The sequence below is a fragment of the Octopus sinensis genome, linkage group LG2, assembly GCF_006345805.1.
Source record: "Octopus sinensis linkage group LG2, ASM634580v1, whole genome shotgun sequence".
Taxonomy (NCBI): Eukaryota; Metazoa; Mollusca; class Cephalopoda; order Octopoda; family Octopodidae; genus Octopus; species Octopus sinensis.
Window position 1 is genome coordinate 21,286,541 of NC_042998.1, and position 20,506 is coordinate 21,307,046.

General features: G+C 36.6%; 2 protein-coding genes across 5 annotated transcripts in view; one reads left to right on the top strand and one right to left on the bottom strand.

Annotated features, from left to right (window-relative positions):
* The window catches only part of LOC115232348 (proline rich transmembrane protein 1B-like), a 13,706-nt gene extending 9,811 nt beyond the window's left edge, over window positions 1-3,895 (bottom strand). Inside the window, exons 1-2 of the mRNA XM_029802185.2 lie at window positions 3,663-3,895; window positions 188-312 (exon numbers count right to left, since the gene is read on the bottom strand). Of these exons, the coding sequence (XP_029658045.1) occupies window positions 188-312; window positions 3,663-3,672 (135 nt within the window). The 5' untranslated portion in view covers window positions 3,673-3,895. The remainder of the gene's footprint in view (window positions 1-187; window positions 313-3,662) is intronic.
* Window positions 1-20,506, top strand: part of LOC115232372 (proline-rich transmembrane protein 1-like) — a 127,555-nt gene that overhangs the window by 63,701 nt on the left and 43,348 nt on the right. The window contains exon 1 of one of the 4 annotated variants that reach the window (XM_036511828.1): window positions 16,352-16,966. The exons of 2 other annotated variants lie outside the window; for them this stretch is intronic. In XM_036511828.1, coding sequence (XP_036367721.1) covers window positions 16,957-16,966 — 10 coding nt within the window. In that variant the 5' untranslated portion in view covers window positions 16,352-16,956. Of the gene's footprint in view, window positions 1-16,351; window positions 16,967-20,506 lie in introns of those variants that run through there. One more of the 4 variants, XM_029802224.2, reaches the window with a different exon arrangement.

Genomic DNA, 20,506 nt, shown 5'->3' on the forward strand with positions numbered 1-20,506 from the left:
CAAGTTTCTAAATTAAACATCAGACTAAAATATGTATCGTACACTAAAAAAATGACGGCTTTGAACGAAATCTCTTCACTGAGGTTTCCTAGCATAGTCGCACTTTAATGATTAAAGTCAGCAAAAGATCAGGCTATTTCGGTGAGGAACAGTAAGAATGAAAGTGGAAAGAACAATATTTACTTACAACAATACCATGTTGGTATTGTGGCTGGTATTGTGGCTGGTATTGTGGCTGATATTGTACTGCAGGCGATGGTGGAGAGAATGCAGTGTTTATAGCAAATGGAGTTGGTTGCCGACGGTTGTCATCTGTAAAAAGAAATTAGATTACAGAAAGAATATTTCAAACGTTACATTCCTTATGAATTTCGTTAATCAGCAAATGTTTTAAGCTGTTTGGTGGCTTAAATTTTTGTCATGAATATTTGATTCTCATTGAAAGAAAAAGGAAAGAATGAATATTAACACCCTGACACCAACCCTACCCCTAAAACAGATTGAAAGGCAATAGATCGATACTAGGGTCATAATTATGGGTGGACACTAAAGAGTGAACGGTTTTGTTATCCAGCTCTGTTTACGAGTGACCCCTCAATTTATGGCCACAGGGTATCTTTTTTCTCGTAAATAACAGGGACATTTTCATATGACACCGCCAGAAAATGTTTACGGCAGAAATTGAATTCACCTCAATAGACGTCATTGATTGGTTGAAATTGCCGAAATGCAAGAGATTAAAGAACAAATAGCTTTAAAACTACAGAATTTTCTCAAGAAAGCCAAGAGAAAAAGATGTTTTATAAACACATTCTACCAGTATACGAAGTTTTAAAATGTTTAGTTACAAAGAAAATATTTTAAAAATCTGCCGGTCAAAGTGAAAAGATCCATTCTTTCTCTTATTCTTATATTTGTTTCAGTGATTTGTCTGCGGACAAGCTCAAGGACCACCTTAATGGATTTTAGTTGAAGAAATCGACCCCAGAAATTATTCTTTGTAAGCCCAGTACATATTCTATCGTTCTCTTTTGCTAAAACGTAAATTTACGGGGACAGAAGCTCACCAAAGTAAATGAATAAACTTATAGATCTTTAAATGAATCAGCTCCAATGAGAACTAACCATGTATGAGTGTGAGTGTGTGTGTTTTTGTGTGTGTGTGTGCATATGTGTGTGTGTATGTTTGGATAAGATGATAAAACATACGTCAGACGTTGCCCAACCGAGGAATTCCATCCGAAATGCGAGAAAAGACGGTGCAAGCAGGGGGTGGGGTGTGATGCTGTGGACGGCATTTAATAGCTTTGGTGTTGGCCCTCTTTGGTGTTGGCCCTCATTTAATAGCTTTGGTGTTGATGGAAAGCTAAATAGTGTAGGTTATATGAATCTACTAAAGGATAATGTTGTGCCATATTTGACTCACCAAATGCCTCCAGGGGCTATTTATCAGCAGAACAATAGTCCTGTGCACAAAGCCAAAAAGGTTATGGAATTTTTTGATCACCATAATATTGACGTAATCGAATGGCCTTTCCAGAGCCAGGACCTGAATCCGATCGAAAAGTTGTGGAATTATGTTTCCAAAAGAGTTCATGCTAAAAAACCATCCAATCTAAAACAATTATTCGATAATATCAATGAAATATGGCAAAACATTCCCATAGAATGTTGTAATCACTTAGCGAATTCAATGCCGAGGCTTTGTTCAGCCGTTATTTAGAATGAAGGCCACGGAACAAAGTACTAATTTGTATTTCGCTCTTGTTGCTCATTTTTGCTACAATCTTAAGCTTTAAATAAAATTATAATGATACGGTCTTAAACAATTTTTGCCAGTAAATTTGAAGGGTTTATATTAATTTAGCACTAGAATTCTTCAAGTTGAATAAAAATAATTATTGTCTGCATCATTTGAAAGATAAATAAATTCAGCATAAGGTGTAAAAGATAAAAATAATTTGTATGGTGTTAGTAACATAATATTTTGCAAAAAATAGAACTTTTATCATCGGTCTTAAATATATTTTCGCCAATGTATATATATATATATATATGTGTACCAAATGTATATATAATGTCTGGGGAGAGTCATATTTTCTTAATATCCTGATATCTAACATGCCGGAGGGAACATTGGGAACTCTAGCAACATATCGTAGAGGCGTAAGAGTGGCTGTGTGGTAAGTAGCTTGTTTACCGACCACATGGTTCAGGGTTCAGTCCCACTACGTGGCACCTTGGGCAAGTGTCTTCTACTATAGCCTCGGGCCGACCAAAGCCTTGTGGGTGGATTTGGTAGATGGAAACTGAAAGAAATTCGTCATATATATATATATATATATATATAGGTTAATAAAATAGAACATATGCATATATATAAACATATATGTACGTACCTACCTCTACATGTACATATACACGCATATATGTGTACAGGACACCAAAAAGACGTCGAACACATAGAGAGACGAAACACATAGACACAAACCAAGGAACAAGACAAGCAAAAAAGGAGAGAGATACAGGACAATAAACACAACGAAAAAACCCCTTCTTCAGTCGCTAAGATTTCATCTACTAAACGTTTCGAAGGATAAAAGCGAGACGTATACTTCGAAGAAAAATTCCTTCCCGCGAAAAGCAAATCAATTAAAATTCTGAGATCTTTTCGCAGAGGGGTAAAAAAAAGGCAAGACGGTAACGACAGTACAAACATATAAACAGTAAAAAATATATATATAAACAGTGGAAAAATAAATATATAACAGTGAGAGACAGGACAAGGAGAACAAGATAAGAAGGGCTGTTAACGCCAGACGAAAAAAGTATTGCAAACGCTGGATTATCGTGGACGACGAGAGAGAGCAAATGTAGTCGACCAGTAGCCTTACAAGGCGGGCGAGAAAAGACAGGATAGCAGTTACGACGGAAGTATCGTCGCAGATGGACGACGGGAATGGGGGAGGAGGAGCAAGAGGAAGAGAGAGAAGAAGGGGAATGGTGCGAGGAGACCATGAAGAATGGTGAAAGGGAGAGAGAGAAGGAAGAATGAGAGAGAGAGGAAGAGACAAGTTAAGTGAGGGAAAAAAAGACGAAAAAGAGAATGGGAGAGAAAGAAAGAAAGAAAGATGCAGAGTCGCGTGAGAGTTAATATCAAGGCTAACTTGATAAACAGAACAATCTTACTTAATAGGGTGCGTGCGTTTAGTCGTATAATAGGTTAATAAAATAGAACATATGCATATATATAAACATATATGTACGTACCTACCTCTACATGTACATATACACGCATATATATATATATATATATGTATATATATATATGTATGTGTGTGTATGTGTTTGTGTGTCTGTATTTGTCCTCCCAACATCGCTTGACAACCGATGCTGGTGTGTTTACGTCCCCGTAATTAGCGGTTCGGCAAAAGAGACCGATAGAATAAGTACTAGGCTTACAAAGAATAAGTCCTAGGGTCGATTTGCTCGACTAAAGGTGGTGCTCCAGCATGGCCACAGTCAAATGACCGAAACAAGTAAAAGAGTAAAGAGTAAAGAGTATGTCATCTAGCGAATCGTTCATATGTGTATAGAACCGCCAGAAACATGACAGGGAATGTATAATGAAGAATTACGAGAAGTCAATGATATGTACTTACTAATTTCCATTTTTAATCAGTAGCTGCAGTTGAGAAGAAGAAAATGAAATGGTATGATCCGGGAAAGTTAGTAAAACTGCTTGCGTTAACCGTCACAAGATATCTAATGGTGCGAACAGGTATTCCGAAGTAAATTTATACCAGCGACGTCTCACATATCTCCACAGGCGTCAGAGTGGGTCCTTTATCATGACGAATTAACTTTCTTGTTGCTCAAACCACTTCATGCATGACTAAATCATAAATGACTGCTGCATGTTTAACAGGTGCAATTCTTCTATCATTTTCTTCTGAAAATGAAACTTAATTTTAGGCCCGTGCAATATTACTGAAACTGTGGTTACCGTTTCGTTTTGGACTTGTCAAGCAAGAAAGAAGTGACTGGAGAACTCAATGAAGTTGCTTCTCAATTTTAACAGTATTGAATAGTTCTCTAAATGTGTATTTGGTTCACCTTTATGCAAGACTTTATGAGCAGATTCCAAAAGCTTTTATATATATACTAGCAGTATCGCCCGGCGTTGCTCAGGTTTGTAAGGGAAATAACTATAAAGCATTTTTAGAGAGTTATAGCCAAAAAATAGCAAAAAAATGGAAAAAAAATGATGGTAAATTTTTTTGAGAGTTAAAAAGGTGGAGTTGCGTCCCCTAGACGGTCTGTGGTTTGGGTTTCTGATTCGCGACCCCATGTCGAATTTATCGATTTTTTTCAGAACTGGGGGAACTTTTCAAAATTTTCGCTGCGTAGTTTTGAATTATGACATTGGGCTATGTGTGTGTCAAGTTTCATCAGAATCGGTTGAAAGCCGTGGTCAGGGTGAGGGTACGAGAAAACAGACACACAGAAACGCACAGACAACTGCCGTTTATATATATATATATATATATATATATATATATTATATATATATATATATACACGCATATATGTATGTATATATGCACACACACACACACACCACACACACACACATATTATTTACATTATTATATTATTGAACGGCACGCATTATCTTAAAAATTCTGACGCGCACTCTACAATCTATTTACTCTTTCGTTTTTCTCTCTTTCTCTCATTTATTCTTTTACTTTCTCTTCTCCCTTTATTCTATCATATCACTCTTTCGTTTTTTCTATCTTCCTTTCTCCCCTTCTCCCCCTCTTGTTTTTTCCCATTTATCCGATCTCCAATTTTACCTCTCTCCTTCACAGTTCTCTGTCTGTCATTCTCTCCCTCTCAATTTATCCCTTGCTCACGTGGCTCCCAGGTGACCATCGGTCATCTTTCTTCTCCTAACTTCTGTTTCTTTCCTTCTCTCCGTTGTAGCTGGATCAAGGAAGCCGTGTTCTTGTCTGTCTCCTGTCCAAGCTTGATTTACGCGTTCACCACCACAACCTCGCTTAAGCTTTGCAGCCATTCTTGTTTGTTTTCACGATCCTGTTTGAGTTCCAATTTTGGCCCTCTACAAACCCCCCACATTTTATTCAATTTGCTTTGTGGGAGCAACTGCATTATCGAAAGTATATCTTGTTGTTAAATGCTCGAAATAGGAGAATATTTCATATTCCATGTTGTACACGTTTCGTGACGTCCTGTGCCCACTATGCATATAATATATATATATATATATATATATATATATATATATATATATATATATATATATATATATATAGTGTGTGTGTGTGTGTTGTGTGTGTTGTGTGTGTGTTGTGTGTGTGTATGTATATATGTATGTATATATATACGTATAGATGTAAGTATGTAAATATACGTATGTATATATGCATATATATATATATATAGATATATCTATATATATATATATATATATATATATAAGATATTATATTTATAATTTACTATATTAATTCAGATAGATAGATAAATAGAGAGTTGGTTAGGATATAAAATTAATTGATTTACATACCGCCAAAATAAAGCCTACGTATGTTTCAATTCAGTCTAACTTATAAATGCCAACTTAATTGGAATACATGAGAAAATTAGAATAAAATAGCATTTTGAATAATATTGAATAGAATCCCACCAGGGCTAGAGTGCAACAGAAATAGCTACTTGTTGATGGATTGGAATTTATCAATACACAAAGAAATTTCAAGAAATATATATCTTTATTGTGTGTGTATGCATGCTAATAGTTTTTAAAAAATGATATCAAAAACTAAAAATATAGTATAAGGCTAAAAAATAAAAATAAATACCAAATGATTAATATACATTATCTGTGTAATTTGTATTGGTTTACATAATCAATGTATATTGCTACCTCTTTTACTCTCTTTTACACTCTTTTACTAGTTTCAATCTTTTGAGTGTGGCCATGATGGAGCACCGTCTTTTAGTAAATGGATCGACACTAAGATTTATTCTTTGTAATCTTAGTACTTATTCTATCGGTCGCCCTTTTCGTATCACTAGTTATACATATATATACATATATATATATATTATATATATATATATATATATATATATATATACAATATATATATATATATATATATATATATAATATATATATATATATATATACATATATATATATATATATATATATATATATATATATATATATATATATATATATATATATATATATATATCAGTTTGCAACACACTTTCTCTCCGTTTCACGAGGACTCAGTAAAAAATTAATTAAACAATATATACTTTTTTAAAGCGTTAACAGTCATCATTCCCCTCTATGTCCTCTTTTCATTTGTCAATGAGCGTTTTAATGCCGTCATCACAAAATCCCTTAGGTTTTCAAGAGATAAAAAAATTAACTCATTTTCGACTTCTGTTCTTCAATTAAGTCTTAATCAACTCAAATGAATCCTTAATCTTCTAAAGAGTTGGTAATCTGCAGATTCGATGTCTGGAGAATATGGTGGGTGGTGCATTATTTCCTAGGAATATTTTTCTAGATCTTTGGCATGTTGTGCAGCATGAAATCTAACGTTATCATATTAAATGTGATTCCTTCTTGGTTTGTTTAAGGCGGATGTTTTGTTACGAAATCTGTTTTCAACAGCGTTAGCTGTTGGTAATTTACATCGGCTGTTATTGTTTGATTATCGTCTAGTAACTCGTAATGAATTATTCCACGCATATCCCACTATACATTCAGAACCTTTCTTATATATTGGCTATATCTGGGATGCTGAGCTGGCTTTTCACCATGGCTGAACCATAGACGTTTCACAGTAATGACTCTCTTCATAAAATGTATTTTCACCTCTCAAGATCGCAATGACACACAGTAGTTGATGTAAAGCAATGACTTTACATCAATGATGTTTCAAGTTTCAAGTCTTCCCAGATGTCATAGTCATCTGATATATTTCTTTTGTATTTGTGCTGTGTACATTTAAGTTTCAGTTAAGGTACTTGAATTGAAGTAACTACTTCTGAAAATTACATTCGAAGCCCATATTTTAAGCCTATATGAAATAATTGAAACCACGGTCTTCTTATTTTTTCTTATGGACTTATCAGGTAAAGAATATATGAACGCATTATATTTTACATTAGCTAAATTGGCTAGAAACATCGATGCAGTTGAATCCCGATTTAAACAGATTTCAGTAGTTCTGTAACTGTGTAGTTTTATCAACCTTTCAGGAAATTCCAAGTAAGTTTGCATGAAACTACATTGTACCGAGTTAGAAAATGAAAGGACAGATATTATGAAGTTTGAAAAGATATACGAGGAAATAGTCAGTAGCATTTTATTCCCTTTTTTATTCACCTTATATCCACTACAAATGTATGATAACTGTTCAATCTCTGATTAACTATCTAGAATTTAAATTAACCGTTTTGAAATACCTAAAACTGTTTGAAAGGGACTTAATTTGTTTATTAGAGTCATAAGGTGTTTTAGACACTACTTACAGTCAACTGTAACTCCTGATTAATTGCACTTCATGTTGAATGATGCTTTATTTTTGGCAGTAGTAAGTCCCTGCCTGGATTCGAACCATCTCACGTCGATTTAGATCTAAGACTCCCAACCTAATTATATTACAATAAAAAGCATGACTCTCACGTAATTGTTGACCGACCAATCAACATCGGTTGGCATGTATCACTCTACTGTGGCAGACATGAATGAACAGTTATCTAAGCTCCCCGCAAAATTGTACTCTGAATGCTCTCGTCGTTTTGTCATAATTTATAAAAAGTTCGCTAATTGAACCTCACAGCTGAGCCATCGCAGATTCTCTACAGAACTTTGTCATTTGGTTTTGCCAGTAGTACTTCCCAGCTCATCCTTATCCATACATAACATACACTGAATACACCTCTGCTAAAAATACATATCTTCATATTTTAATGTCGACATATAAAACACTGATATATCATTTTGTATATCTGCTTTAGCTTCTTTCTTATCTACTATATCTACTTTCTTATTTATTATATTTATAAGATTGATGGTCATATATCACGCTAAAAATTTAACAAGAACCATGTTTTTATCCTTGTAAAAACGTTTTTTTTAAAATAATACAGATCTACAAATCTACTTTCTACATATTTAATACATAAATTATTTAAAATTACCTGCTCGCTTGCCTTAATACAAAGAATATTTATTTATAGAGGAGGTATGATTTACTGTAACCATCAAGAGCGTTAAGAATATAAGTGAAATTAAATCTTCGGTTTCAGGATATAACTCGTAAAACCACATTGCTGTATTGACTTTCCAGAAGTATATTCTTTGTACAACATTGGTATCTTACATAATCACGCGTGTAAACCATATCTTTTATCTTACTTTCTATCTATGGTCCACCCTTATCTCAGTAACGATATATCACTCAGTTGTCTGTGACTGAGTACACCCCACGATGTAAACGATCTTAAGTAACACTCCAAGTCGACTCACGTAGTCTTGCTCATTGTATGGTCTTGTTTCACTTTTGTATTATCTTCCTTTATAATACCGACTTTTCTTCGTAAGCTAAGTTCCCACCGTATCACGGGAAGACATAGGGAAACCAAAGACCCAAACGAAGTTATAAACCAGAAAAGAGAATAAAAATTATCCGACTGGCAGAAGAAGGCGTTTGCATGGTAGATTACCAAAGATAATTGCAACAAATTGTAGGAGTGAGACATGGTTAAGGTTGCACAAAGGAAAGCTGAAAAAGAAGACACAGTTTGTTAGTAGCAGCACAAGACCAAGCTTTAAGGGCTAATTGGATAAAAGCCAAAATAGACAACATCAAGTAGATTGCAGATGAAGGTTATGCCAATCAAAAGAGAAAAGCGTTACTCGTATAGTAAGTGAATGTAGCATGCTCACACAGAAAGAATACAAGAAAAGACATGAAAACCTAGGAAAGATAATCCACTGGGAGTTATTTAGCAAGATAGGATTTGAACATACTGATAAAGGGTATGAACAAGGACCTAGTAAAGTACTAAAATGTAAGAAATACAAGATTCTGTAGGACTTTAACATTCAGACTGACAGAGTAATAGAAGCTAGAAGGCTTGATTTAATAGTAGAAGATAAAGAGAATAGAAAATGCCAGATAACTGACTTCACAGTCCCAAATGATGAAAACGTGAATGTGAAAGGTATAGAAAAAATAGCAAAGCACCAGGATCTAGCCATTGGATTACAGAGAGTATGGAAAGTGCGGATAAAATGTATGCCAGTAGTTATAGGAGCATAGGGAACTATCCTTAATGATTTGAACAAATTGATAGGGGAAATAGGCTGAGAACCTAGTTTAGTACAGCTCCAGTACAGCCCCAGAAAAGAGTGTTATCAGGAACAGCAAGGATACTTAGGAGGGTTCTTGGCATCTAAGGTTACTTGCTGTAGTCCGATGTTAGAATTTTATTTCCTTTCCAACACTCAAATATTTTGTGTGTATATGAAAATAATAATAACAATAATAATAATACTTTCTACAAAAGGCATAAGCCCTGACATTTGAGCTTCACTGATACTTAATAAATCGACCCCGAAAGGATGAAAGGCAAAGTCAACCTCGGCAGAATTTGAACTCAGAACATAAAGACAGACGAAATACCGCTAAGCATTTCGCCCAGAGTGCTAAAGTTTCTCATATTTTTTTTTTGCCCACAAGGGGCTAAACATAGAGGGGACAAACAAAGATAGACAAAAGGATTAAGTCGATTACATAGGCCCCAGGGCGTGACTGATACTTAATTTATCGATCCCGAAAGGATGAATCTGCAAAGTCGACCTCGGCGGAATTTGAACTCAGAACGAAGCGGCAGACGAAATACCGCTAAGCATTTCGCCCGGCGTGCTAACGTTTCTGCCACCTAACAGCTTAATAATAATAATAATGATAGTAATAATAATAATAATAATAATAATAATAATAATAATAATAAGTGTTGAGAGGGATTCTTTGGGGTTTGAATAATTCACCTCTGGAATTATTCAGGGACCTTTTGAGTGGGATGGGCTACTCAACCTGAAGAAAATTCTAACTGGGCCCCACCTGCAAGGTCATGTGCTGTTTATCTTGATATGAGATCACCATGTCGCGCACATATGGTTGTGATGCATGTGCCTGGTGTACCTTTATCAGACGGGTAGTCATGATGGGTATATTGGGCTTCGTATATTTTACCCCAGTGTCACTTTGATGGCATGCACTGCTCTCTCACTCAATAATAATAATAATAATAATAATAATAATAATAATAATAATAATAATAATAATAGCACTGAAATAGTTGACGAACCTCAAACCACTACCACCAAACAAGTAAAATGGATCAAGCAGACTGCAAAAAAGAACAGGCAAGAACAAATTGTGGAGCGGTAGAGCTAGATTCCTCTGTATGGGCTGTATATACTACGAAGTGAAAATGTTGATGATGATCCAGCAACAACCCATAAGTGGCTGAGAAGTTCAGGACTGAAAGCAGAGACTGAAGGTGTCTTATTGGCAGCACATGATCAAAGTCTGCTCACAAAAAACCACCAAGCTAACGTTCTTCAAAACGGTTCTGATCTAAATGCAGATTCTGTGACATACTTGACGAAACAATAGACCGTATCATCTCGGGATGTCCTGTGCTGACACCAAACGAATGCAAAAATCGACACGAGAAGGTAGGACACTACTTAAAATGGAAAATATGTAAACACTACAAAATTCAGCACTCCTGCTTACTGGTATGAACATCATTCTGAGCCAGTTGTTGAAGGTAAAAATGTCAATCGTAACGTAGGTTTAACAACATCGTTGCGCACAAAAACGGGATTCTAAGAAGTAAAGCTCCCTTCAAGGCAGAGCTAAATATGCAGTTGTCAAGTAGGTAAGAGGTTTTAAACAGGAGCTATATATTCAAAATTGGTAAAACTAAAAATTGTCGAGGATAAATTAAATTTATTATTGTTACTGAATATGTTAGTGTTATTTAATTTCTGAACGGTTTTGCTGCCGTTTGTTTATGTAGTTTCAGTTCTTTATCCACTAGTTTCTACTAAGATAGAGACATGAGTAAAATTAATAACAGGGAAACGAAAATAAAACTTCGGAAACAGCAACGCCGCCGTAGCTTACGTGGAAACCATGAGCGTGTTTTCAAGGAGTTAATCAGGGAAAGACTTGTAAAGTAAAGTAAATATAACAAATGATCCAGAGTCCTTGTCCGATACCATATGGCTGTGTGGTAAGTAGCTGGCGTAGGAGTGGCTGTGTGGTAAGTAGCTTGCTTACCAACCACATAGTTGCGGGTTCAGTCCCACTGCGTGGCACCTTGGGCAAGTGTCTTCTACTATAGCCTCGGGCGGACCAAAGCCTTGTGAGTGGATTTGGTAGACGGAAACTGAAAGAAGCCAGTCGTATATATGTATATATCTATGTATATATATATGTGTGTGTGTGTTTGTGTGTCTGTGTTTGTCCCTCTAGCATTGCTTGACAACCGATGCTGGTGTGTTTGCGTCCCTGTAACTTAGCGGTTCGGCAAAAGAGCCCGAAAGAATAAGTACCGGGCTTCCAAAGAATAAGTCCAGGGGTCGATTTACTCGACTAAAGACGGTGCTCCAGCATGGCCACAGTCAAATAACTGAAGCAAGTAAGAGGAAGAAAAGGAAAGGATATGTATGTATGTATGTATATATATATATATATATATATGTATATATATATAGAGAGAGAGGGTGGGTGAGAGAAAGAAAGAGAGAGGGATATATGCATACATGCAGGAAATAAATAGACACCTTTAATTTTCAAAATTTGTGATCTAATCGTCTTAATGTTTTCAGCGGTGTAGAATTTACAATGTAATTATTCTTTTTCATTCCAGATGCCATTATATTAAATATTTGCGAAGAGTAACCATGCCACGCAGAAAAATATTCAGCAGAACTGTCAGATTTTCAAAGAGGTCGTAATTAGAGGCTGGTCTTAGCCAGCAAAAAATTGCCGAAAATCTTCAAATTCCTCTTGCTACTGTAAATAGAATTATAGTGCAATTCAAAAGCCAAGGAAAAGAATCAACAGATTCTCGTTACGGCCGACCTGGGTCCTTGGAAAGGAAACTTCCCTGTTTGAAGAGAATTGTGGAAAACGAACCCCGTTCGAATGTTTCTGACATTACAAAACAGCTAGAAGTTAGTCCAAAAACGTGTGTTACATATCTGCATAAGCTTGGATATTATGGAAGAGCCGCTGGAAGAAAACCTCTCCTTCAACCAAACAATATCATGAAAAGAAAGAAATGGATTAAGGAGATGTCAGAAAAATCCAGTTCATTTTGGGATAGAATGATTTTCTCAGATAAATCCAGATTTGCACTATTTTCAGACAGTAGTCGTTATTGGGTCTGGAGGCTTTTCAATCAAGAATTCCATTTGAAACAACTCCAACCAACTGGGAAACATGGCGGTATCTCTGTAATGGTATGGGGAGCTGTCACCAGCAATGGTCGTTCTGAGCTGATCGAATGTGTTGGAACCATAAGCTCTGAAAAATACATCGAATATTTAAGCAATGTATTCACAAGATAACATAAGGAAAAATGAGTTTTTATTCATGGAAGATGGGGCTTCATGCCACGCAGCGAAAAGGAATCAACAATGGCTGAGTGAAAATGCGATCAAAAAGCTTCCTTGGCCGAGCCAACCTTCTGACATGAACCCAAATGAAAATCTTTGAAGCATACTAGTTAGAGCTATAGGAAAAATTCGACAGAAACCTAAATCAAAAGACGAATTACTTCGATTGTTGCGTGAAAAGTGGGCAGAAATTCCACAAGAGACAATCACAAAGCTCATCAGTTCAATGCCAAAAAGAGTTTCTGAATTAAAAACTGCAAAGGGAATGTCAACTAAATACTAAAATATGCAGTCCTACCTATCGATTGCATTTCAATTGTTCGCTTTGCGTATTACATAAAAGATTTTCAAAATTAAAGGTGTGTATTTACTTCCTACATGCCTGTATATATATATTTAATGTAGGATAACATTTTTTATCAATGGCCAGCATATTAAAAATTACCTTTAAAGGTTAAATTTATAAACAACTTATAAATAATGGCAAACGAAAAAATTTCTAATGCCAAATATGCCGAAATTAGACACCTTGTCCATAACCATATAATTTTTCACAATACACACGCTACTCAAAAAAGGTCGACAGAAATTTCTAAAAAATTCCATTATTACCATATCGGACCGATTTCAGGGTTTGTTCATAAGAACCCTCCCTTCGTCAGTGATAAATGTGGCAAAGAAATAAATGAGATACTTACTCATACCCATGGAAGAAGCAAACACTAAGTCATGAGCACAATTAAGTACCCCAAATATACTTAATTGTGGTACTTGATTGTGGGGTACATAATTGTGCTCATGACTTAGTGTTTGCTTCTTCCATTGGTATGAGTATCTCATTTATTTCTTTGCCACATTTATCACTGACGAAGGGAGGGTTCTTATGAACTAACCCTGAAATCGGTCCGATATGGTAATAATGGAATTTTTTAGAAATTTCTGTCGACCTTTTTTGAGTAGCGTGTGTATTGTGAAAAATTATATGGTTATGGACAAGGTGTCTAATTTCGGCATATTTGGCATTAGACATTTTTTCGTTTGCCCTTATTTAGTATAGAGCGTGGTTAGGGCATCGGGCTCATAAGCATGAAGCAGTGACTTCGATTCCCAGACCGGGCTGTGTGCTCTGTGCTTGAGCGCAACACTTTACTTCCCATTGCTCCAGTTAACTCAGCTGTAGAAATGAATTGCGACGTCACTGGTGCCAAGCTGTATCAGCATTTATCTTTCCATAGTGCAATATCGGTGGCATCGAGAAGAGTGGTTGGTATGCATGGGCGACTGCTGGCTTTCTTTAAGAAAACCTTGCTCGGACTTTTGCCTTAGAGGGTAAGTTTCTATGTGTATTCCTATGGTCATTCATGGCCAAAGAGTGGGACCCCCCCTATCCTATTTATGTGGCGAGGAAGTATTAGAATATTTCTTTTATTGGGCGCACACTCAAAGAGAAGAAAGTAATCCTGGTGAGAAAAAGGAAGCCGTATTTCTTGGTATTTAAATTGCTCATGAATAAATATTCGCAATTTCCTCTTAACGTACTTCAACACTCTTTTCATCAAACATTATTTTACCAGCCATTCTTCGATATTTATAATTTAACGTATTTTCCATGCTACTCTAATAGGTTTTATGAAATTTTTCATTTGTATTCACTCATATACTTGTTTATTGACACTGAGTTGTGATGCAGAGAATTTGTAAACCAGTCTTTCTGCAGAGCTGGAGATTTCAGAGAAACAAATAAGCTAGCTAACTGCAACTTTATGAATGCAGTCTGTAAGTGGGACCGTAAAAATATGCGAGAAACGATGGGGTTTGTGTCTTTGTTAGAAACCAGTTCCGTTCTCAGAGGAAGAATTGAGATAATAAAAACAGAAGAGAACATACATACATACATACATGGTGGTTGCCCCCTCGTTATCGAGTATGGCCATTGCGCGAAGCTTAATCATTGTTGTTATCGTGCAATAACTGTGCAAGAAGATTTTTTTTTAAGTGAGGAAAGGCTGTGCACCGAGTCATTCCCACTCACTAAGCAACAGCAGCCATAATCGGAAAAGAAGAACAAGTCAACATCATCGGTAACCACTGAGCCGCAGTTTTATGTTGGAGTTATCCCAGTTTCCTGAGTTACCTTCTCCTAGAAGGATGCCCTAACAAAGGCTAGGAGTCCTTCACTCCCAATGGTTTAACCGCGCGATCAGGTATTCAGTCCGATTATTTCTATATCCCCGCGCATGATCCAGCCTTAAGGCATTTATTGGATCGCCGTTGACTCTTAAGAGTTCTTCCGCCCTTTGATGGGTTTTGTTTTTCATCCGGCAGGGTGTCCAATAAACACCCTCCTCACCAAGCAAGCTTGGTGGGGTTGCCGGTTTAGTCGCCGACGACCCGACCATGCAACATGTTGTACTTGGTTACATGTTACCAGTAGCACTCAAAAGTGACCTGATACTGCACATACATACATACATACATACATACATACATACATACATACATACATACATACATAAATACATACATACATACACACATACTTGCTTGTGTCTCCTGAAATAAGTCTACACCAATTTTCAAAAGCTCTTTGCGAGGAAAGATTCGGGGAATGTCATAAAACCATACATTTTGTTTGGCCATTAAATACTTGCTATCATTGTTTGACCTTATGTAAGTCGCGCTGAAAAACCATATGAAGCCTATATAAATACTCTCACCGTTGAAGAGGTGTCAATAAATAGATAAATAGATAGAAGGCGGCGAGCTGGCAGAAACGTTAGCACGCCGGGCAAAATGCGTCGCTGTATTTCGTCTGCCGCTACGTTTCGAGTTCAAATTCCGCCGAGGTCGACTTTGCCTTTCATCCTTCCGGGGTCGATAAATTAAGTACCAGTTACGCACTGGTGTCGATGTAATCGACTTAATCCCTTTGTCTGTCCTTGTTTGTCCCCTCTGTGTTTAGCCCCTTGTGGGCAGTAAAGAAATAGGTATTTCGTCTGCCGTTACGTTCTGAGTTCAAATTCCGCCGAGGTCGACTTTGCCTTTCATCCTTCCGGGGTCGATAAATTAAGTACCAGTTACGCACTGGGGTCGATGTAATCGACTTAATCCCTTTGTCTGTCCTTGTTTGTCCCCTCTATGTTTAGCCCCTTGTGGGCAGTAAAGAAATAAGTATTTCGTCTGCCGTTACGTTCTGAGTTCAAATTCCGCCGAGGTCGACTTTGCCTTTCATCCTTCCGGGGTCGATAAATTAAGTACCAGTTACGCACTGGGGTCGATGTAATCGACTTAATCCCTTTGTCTGTCCTTGTTTGTCCCCTCTATGTTTAGCCCCTTGTGGGCAGTAAAGAAATAAGTATTTCGTCTGCCGTTACGTTCTGAGTTCAAATTCCGCCGAGGTCGACTTTGCCTTTCATCCTTCCGGGGTCGATAAATTAAGTACCAGTTACGCACTGGGGTCGATGTAATCGACTTAATCCCTTTGTCTGTCCTTGTTTGTCTCCTCTGTGTTTAGCCCCTTGTGGGTAGTAAAGAAATAAATAGATAATTTGTTTTACAAACGTTGATTAATTCACGCTTCATAAAATGATATGACCGTTTGTGTTTTAACACGATACGATATAGTTTCATACAAATATGCATGGAATTTGTTCATAGGCTGAGCAACTACACAACATTACCATTGAAACGTAAAATCAACTGAATCGATCTCTATGGTCAATTTAGGTCATGTTGAATGTAATGCTCTCATTCCTTCCACACCTGACCTCTCCACCATAAAACAGAGACCATAATTCAATATTTCGTATGGATCTAAAATTAAAGTAATTTCCAAAAAATAATTACTTTACTTTCAAGTACATTAACTAAACCTTAAAAATACCTAACAAAGGGAATATACAGCGTTTGGATATACAGCTGTTGTTTACGTGTAAGCTGTTCATGCACTGTTTATATGCTGCAGGGTAAGTATTTCGTATATAAAACTGTTACACTCCTTAAAGCAATCTCTTCCCACGACAAGTGCGTTAACCTGTCTGGTTGCTTATATAGTTACTGCTAACTATATGAGCACAAGTTCGCACAAAGAGGAGTACTACTACTATTGCGAGAAAAGCGAGTAGGATTACGAATATTTTCGGATTTTACCATTTCAATATATTATCACTAGCTGCACGAAGCAGCGGAGATACACAAACATGGAAGCCAGTAAGTATACGTTTATGAATTTTCGTAAGTCCTCACTATATATATCTCCTTCTATAACTCTTTTTGTAAACACACTCCATGATTCGCTCAATAAGGTATTAACAAAATTCGAATTTTCCGTCCTGTCGCTTCACGCACGGTAATTAAAGACTAGTATAAAGTCGCTTGTAATCTACGCAGGACTAACTGACCCCCAACTTCAACAAGCTTCTCTGCGCTCCTGCTACGGTTTCCCTTCCCCAAAATAGATGTATCCACCTCTTACTTCCTCAAACTGACCATCATCTTCTACACGAGACTCTGAAAGTGTTCGTTTATCTCGCGAGCAACAAGTGCATATATACATGTATATATGTATATGTACATATATATATATGAATATACATATATATAAATCCTTAAATCCTTAAAAATGTTTCAGCCCGAAGGCGTCGGCCATGCTGAGACACCACCGTTGAATGAGCTACACTAGTATGTGAAACCACCTCTGATACGTGGCACTTGATCAACAAGGGAGTCCGATGCCGCTGCCCGCATCTGTTTCCTGCCGAGAGGTAGGTTCATCTGGGACCCCCGACAAGAAGAGATCCAGTTTAATTTTAAAGAAACTTACATGTATCTCTCTCTCTCTCTCCTCTCTCTCTCTCTCTCTCTCTCTATATATATATATATATATATATATATATATATATATATATATATATATATATAGACATATATAGATATATATATACATATATGTGTATATATACACATATACATGTATATATATATACATATATATTTACATATATGTATATATACGTATATATATACATATATATGCATATAAATCTCTATATATACATATGTACATATATATGTATTCATATATATATATACTTACACACACACACACACACACACACACACACACACACACAAACACACACACACATATATATATATATATATATACCACGGCCTTCTTTCAGTTTCCGTCTACCAAATCCACTCACAAGGCTATAGTACAAGACGCTCGTCTTAGGTGCCACGCAATGGGACTAAACCTGGAACCATGTGGTTGGTAAGCAAGCTACTTACCACACAGCCACTCCAGTGAACTTACGTGCACACAAACATTCGATCACCAAAAGCAAATCATCCGTGTGCTTGTTCGGCAATATTTTGCCGAATCTTCATGCGTCGTCGAACGAATGGTGCGACCATGAGATATATATATATATATATATATATATAATATATATATATATATGAGGGTTCGGCAAGTCAGGGAGAAGTTGCACTCGTACAATAAAGTGATCTTAGCAATCGGTTTCCCGCAAGTAATACAATGGAGTGTTAGGTAACAATCCGATTCTATAACCTTACGTTCGTCAGAGTTAGCCGATATGGAAGGGAATATTGGCGACTGCTCTCTATTGCCGTAAGCAGTTTAACACTGCTGCTGACCGGGTTAGTTTTGTTCTTAACAATATTTTGGCCGTCCATGAAGTTTCATGTTTGTGTGTATGTGTGTGTGAAAGAGTTCACTTTGTATGTATCAATGTTTTTCGTATAGTTTTGTTTATTAATTTTTTTCTATCTCTGTCTTACATTTATCACAGGTATGTGGCATATCTTTATATATAAAAGTGAGGTTGTGTGTCTGTCTCCTACGATTTAGATTCCTGACTACTCCCACATTTTGCGGTGCAGTTTAACCAAAACCGGGTATCTTACTGTCGTGATTCATATCGAGCCCTTCTGGGTATTAGCGCGCGTCTACGATGAGTCTACGATTTAAAAAAAAAATTACCATCAATTTTTCCCATTTTAAATGCATTTTTAGCATATATAAGGGAAGTAACTCTCTAAAAATTTATTATTAAATCTCAGAACGTAAAAAGCTACAGTAACACCCCCTCTTTGTGGTTAGCCATATTGAGATGGTTATTATACTTTAGATCTCTAAAAATGCTTATATAGTTATTTCCCTTACAAACCCGAGCAACGCCGGGCGATACTGCTAGTATTTTATATATTTATTATCTATTTATATATTTTTTAGTTCCTTTCCTTTTCCTTTTTTACTTGTTTCAGTCATTTGACTGCGGCCATGCTGGAGCACCGCCTTTAGTCGAGCAAATCGACACCGGAACTTGTTCTTTGTAAGCCCAGTACTTATTCTATCAGTCTCTTTTGCCGGACCGCTAAGTAACGGGGACGCAAACACACCAGCATCGGTTGTCAAGCAAAGCTAGGGGGACAAACACAGACACACAAATACATACACACACATACATATATATATGTATATACATATACACGACAGGCTTCTTTCAGTTTCCGTCTACCAAATCCACTCACAAGGCATTGATCAACCCGGGGCTATAGCAGAAGACACTTGCCCAAGATGCCATGCAGTGGGACTGAACCTGGAACCATATTATTTATTTTCTTTTTATTATTTTATTTTTATACATCTATCTCTATTTCTCATAAGTATTAACGGTAAGTGCATATATGTCTATTGTGAGTGTATTACCCTCCTATATGTTTCAGTGTATTATTTACGGTTTTTACTCCTTTCCGCTCTCTCTTCTCATCCCTACTGTCTTTAGTCATGTGGTGTGGTGGTTGGTATTACTGTTCCATTCATGTTTTCCATTGGGGTTCGCTCTGTAAGTGCAGTAAGTGGAGCGAGAACACACAGGAAAATGAAGTGTCCCTCAAAAAGGTCATACCAGCAAAAATTATGCACGCTACACCACTACACATATTAAACACTCTATCCCCACAGAAGCACCACAGATAATAACGCACACCCCACAACGAACGCCTCAAGATAACTCTTATCGGTCTCACAGTGTACCCACCCAAGGGACATAACTCCTAACCTAATCCCCTGGACCTCTTCATGTCACCACCTTTTCCACAGCAACCGCGAGTCGGCTGTGTTAATCCACTTGTGTCCGGACAATGGACATTGTCCGGAAATTTTTCGTCACACATCTGTGATCTCTTCAGCAACCCTTTTTCATTATTTTAATACATCTCTCTCTATTTCTCATAAGTATCAACGGTAAGTGCATATATGTCTATTGTGTGTGTATTACCCTGTATATTTCTGTGTATTATTTACAGTTTTTCTTTCTTTTCCCTCTCTCTTCTCATCCCTACTGTTTTTATTCATGTGGCGTAGTGTGGTGGTAGGTGTTACTGCCCCACTCTTGTTTTCTATCGAGGCTCGGTCTGTCTACTGTTATGTGTGTAGCGTCTGTAAACTAAGTGTCATGTCAGTTCTATGTGTCGAAAGTTCTTAAAACTCTATGCTATTCATTAGGCCTCGATGCTCTGCCCGAGCATGTTTATAAGAAAATATAAAATTATTTAAATATCCTGTTTTTTCGCTAATGTAATAGTGATGATATTAATTAATTTTTTAAAAATTATAAGCAAATGTTCACAAGAAAATTAAAGTCACCGACCAGCATATAACATTTGTTGATTAATTAAATTTATGAGGAATGAATACTTTGAAATATCTCTTACCGAATC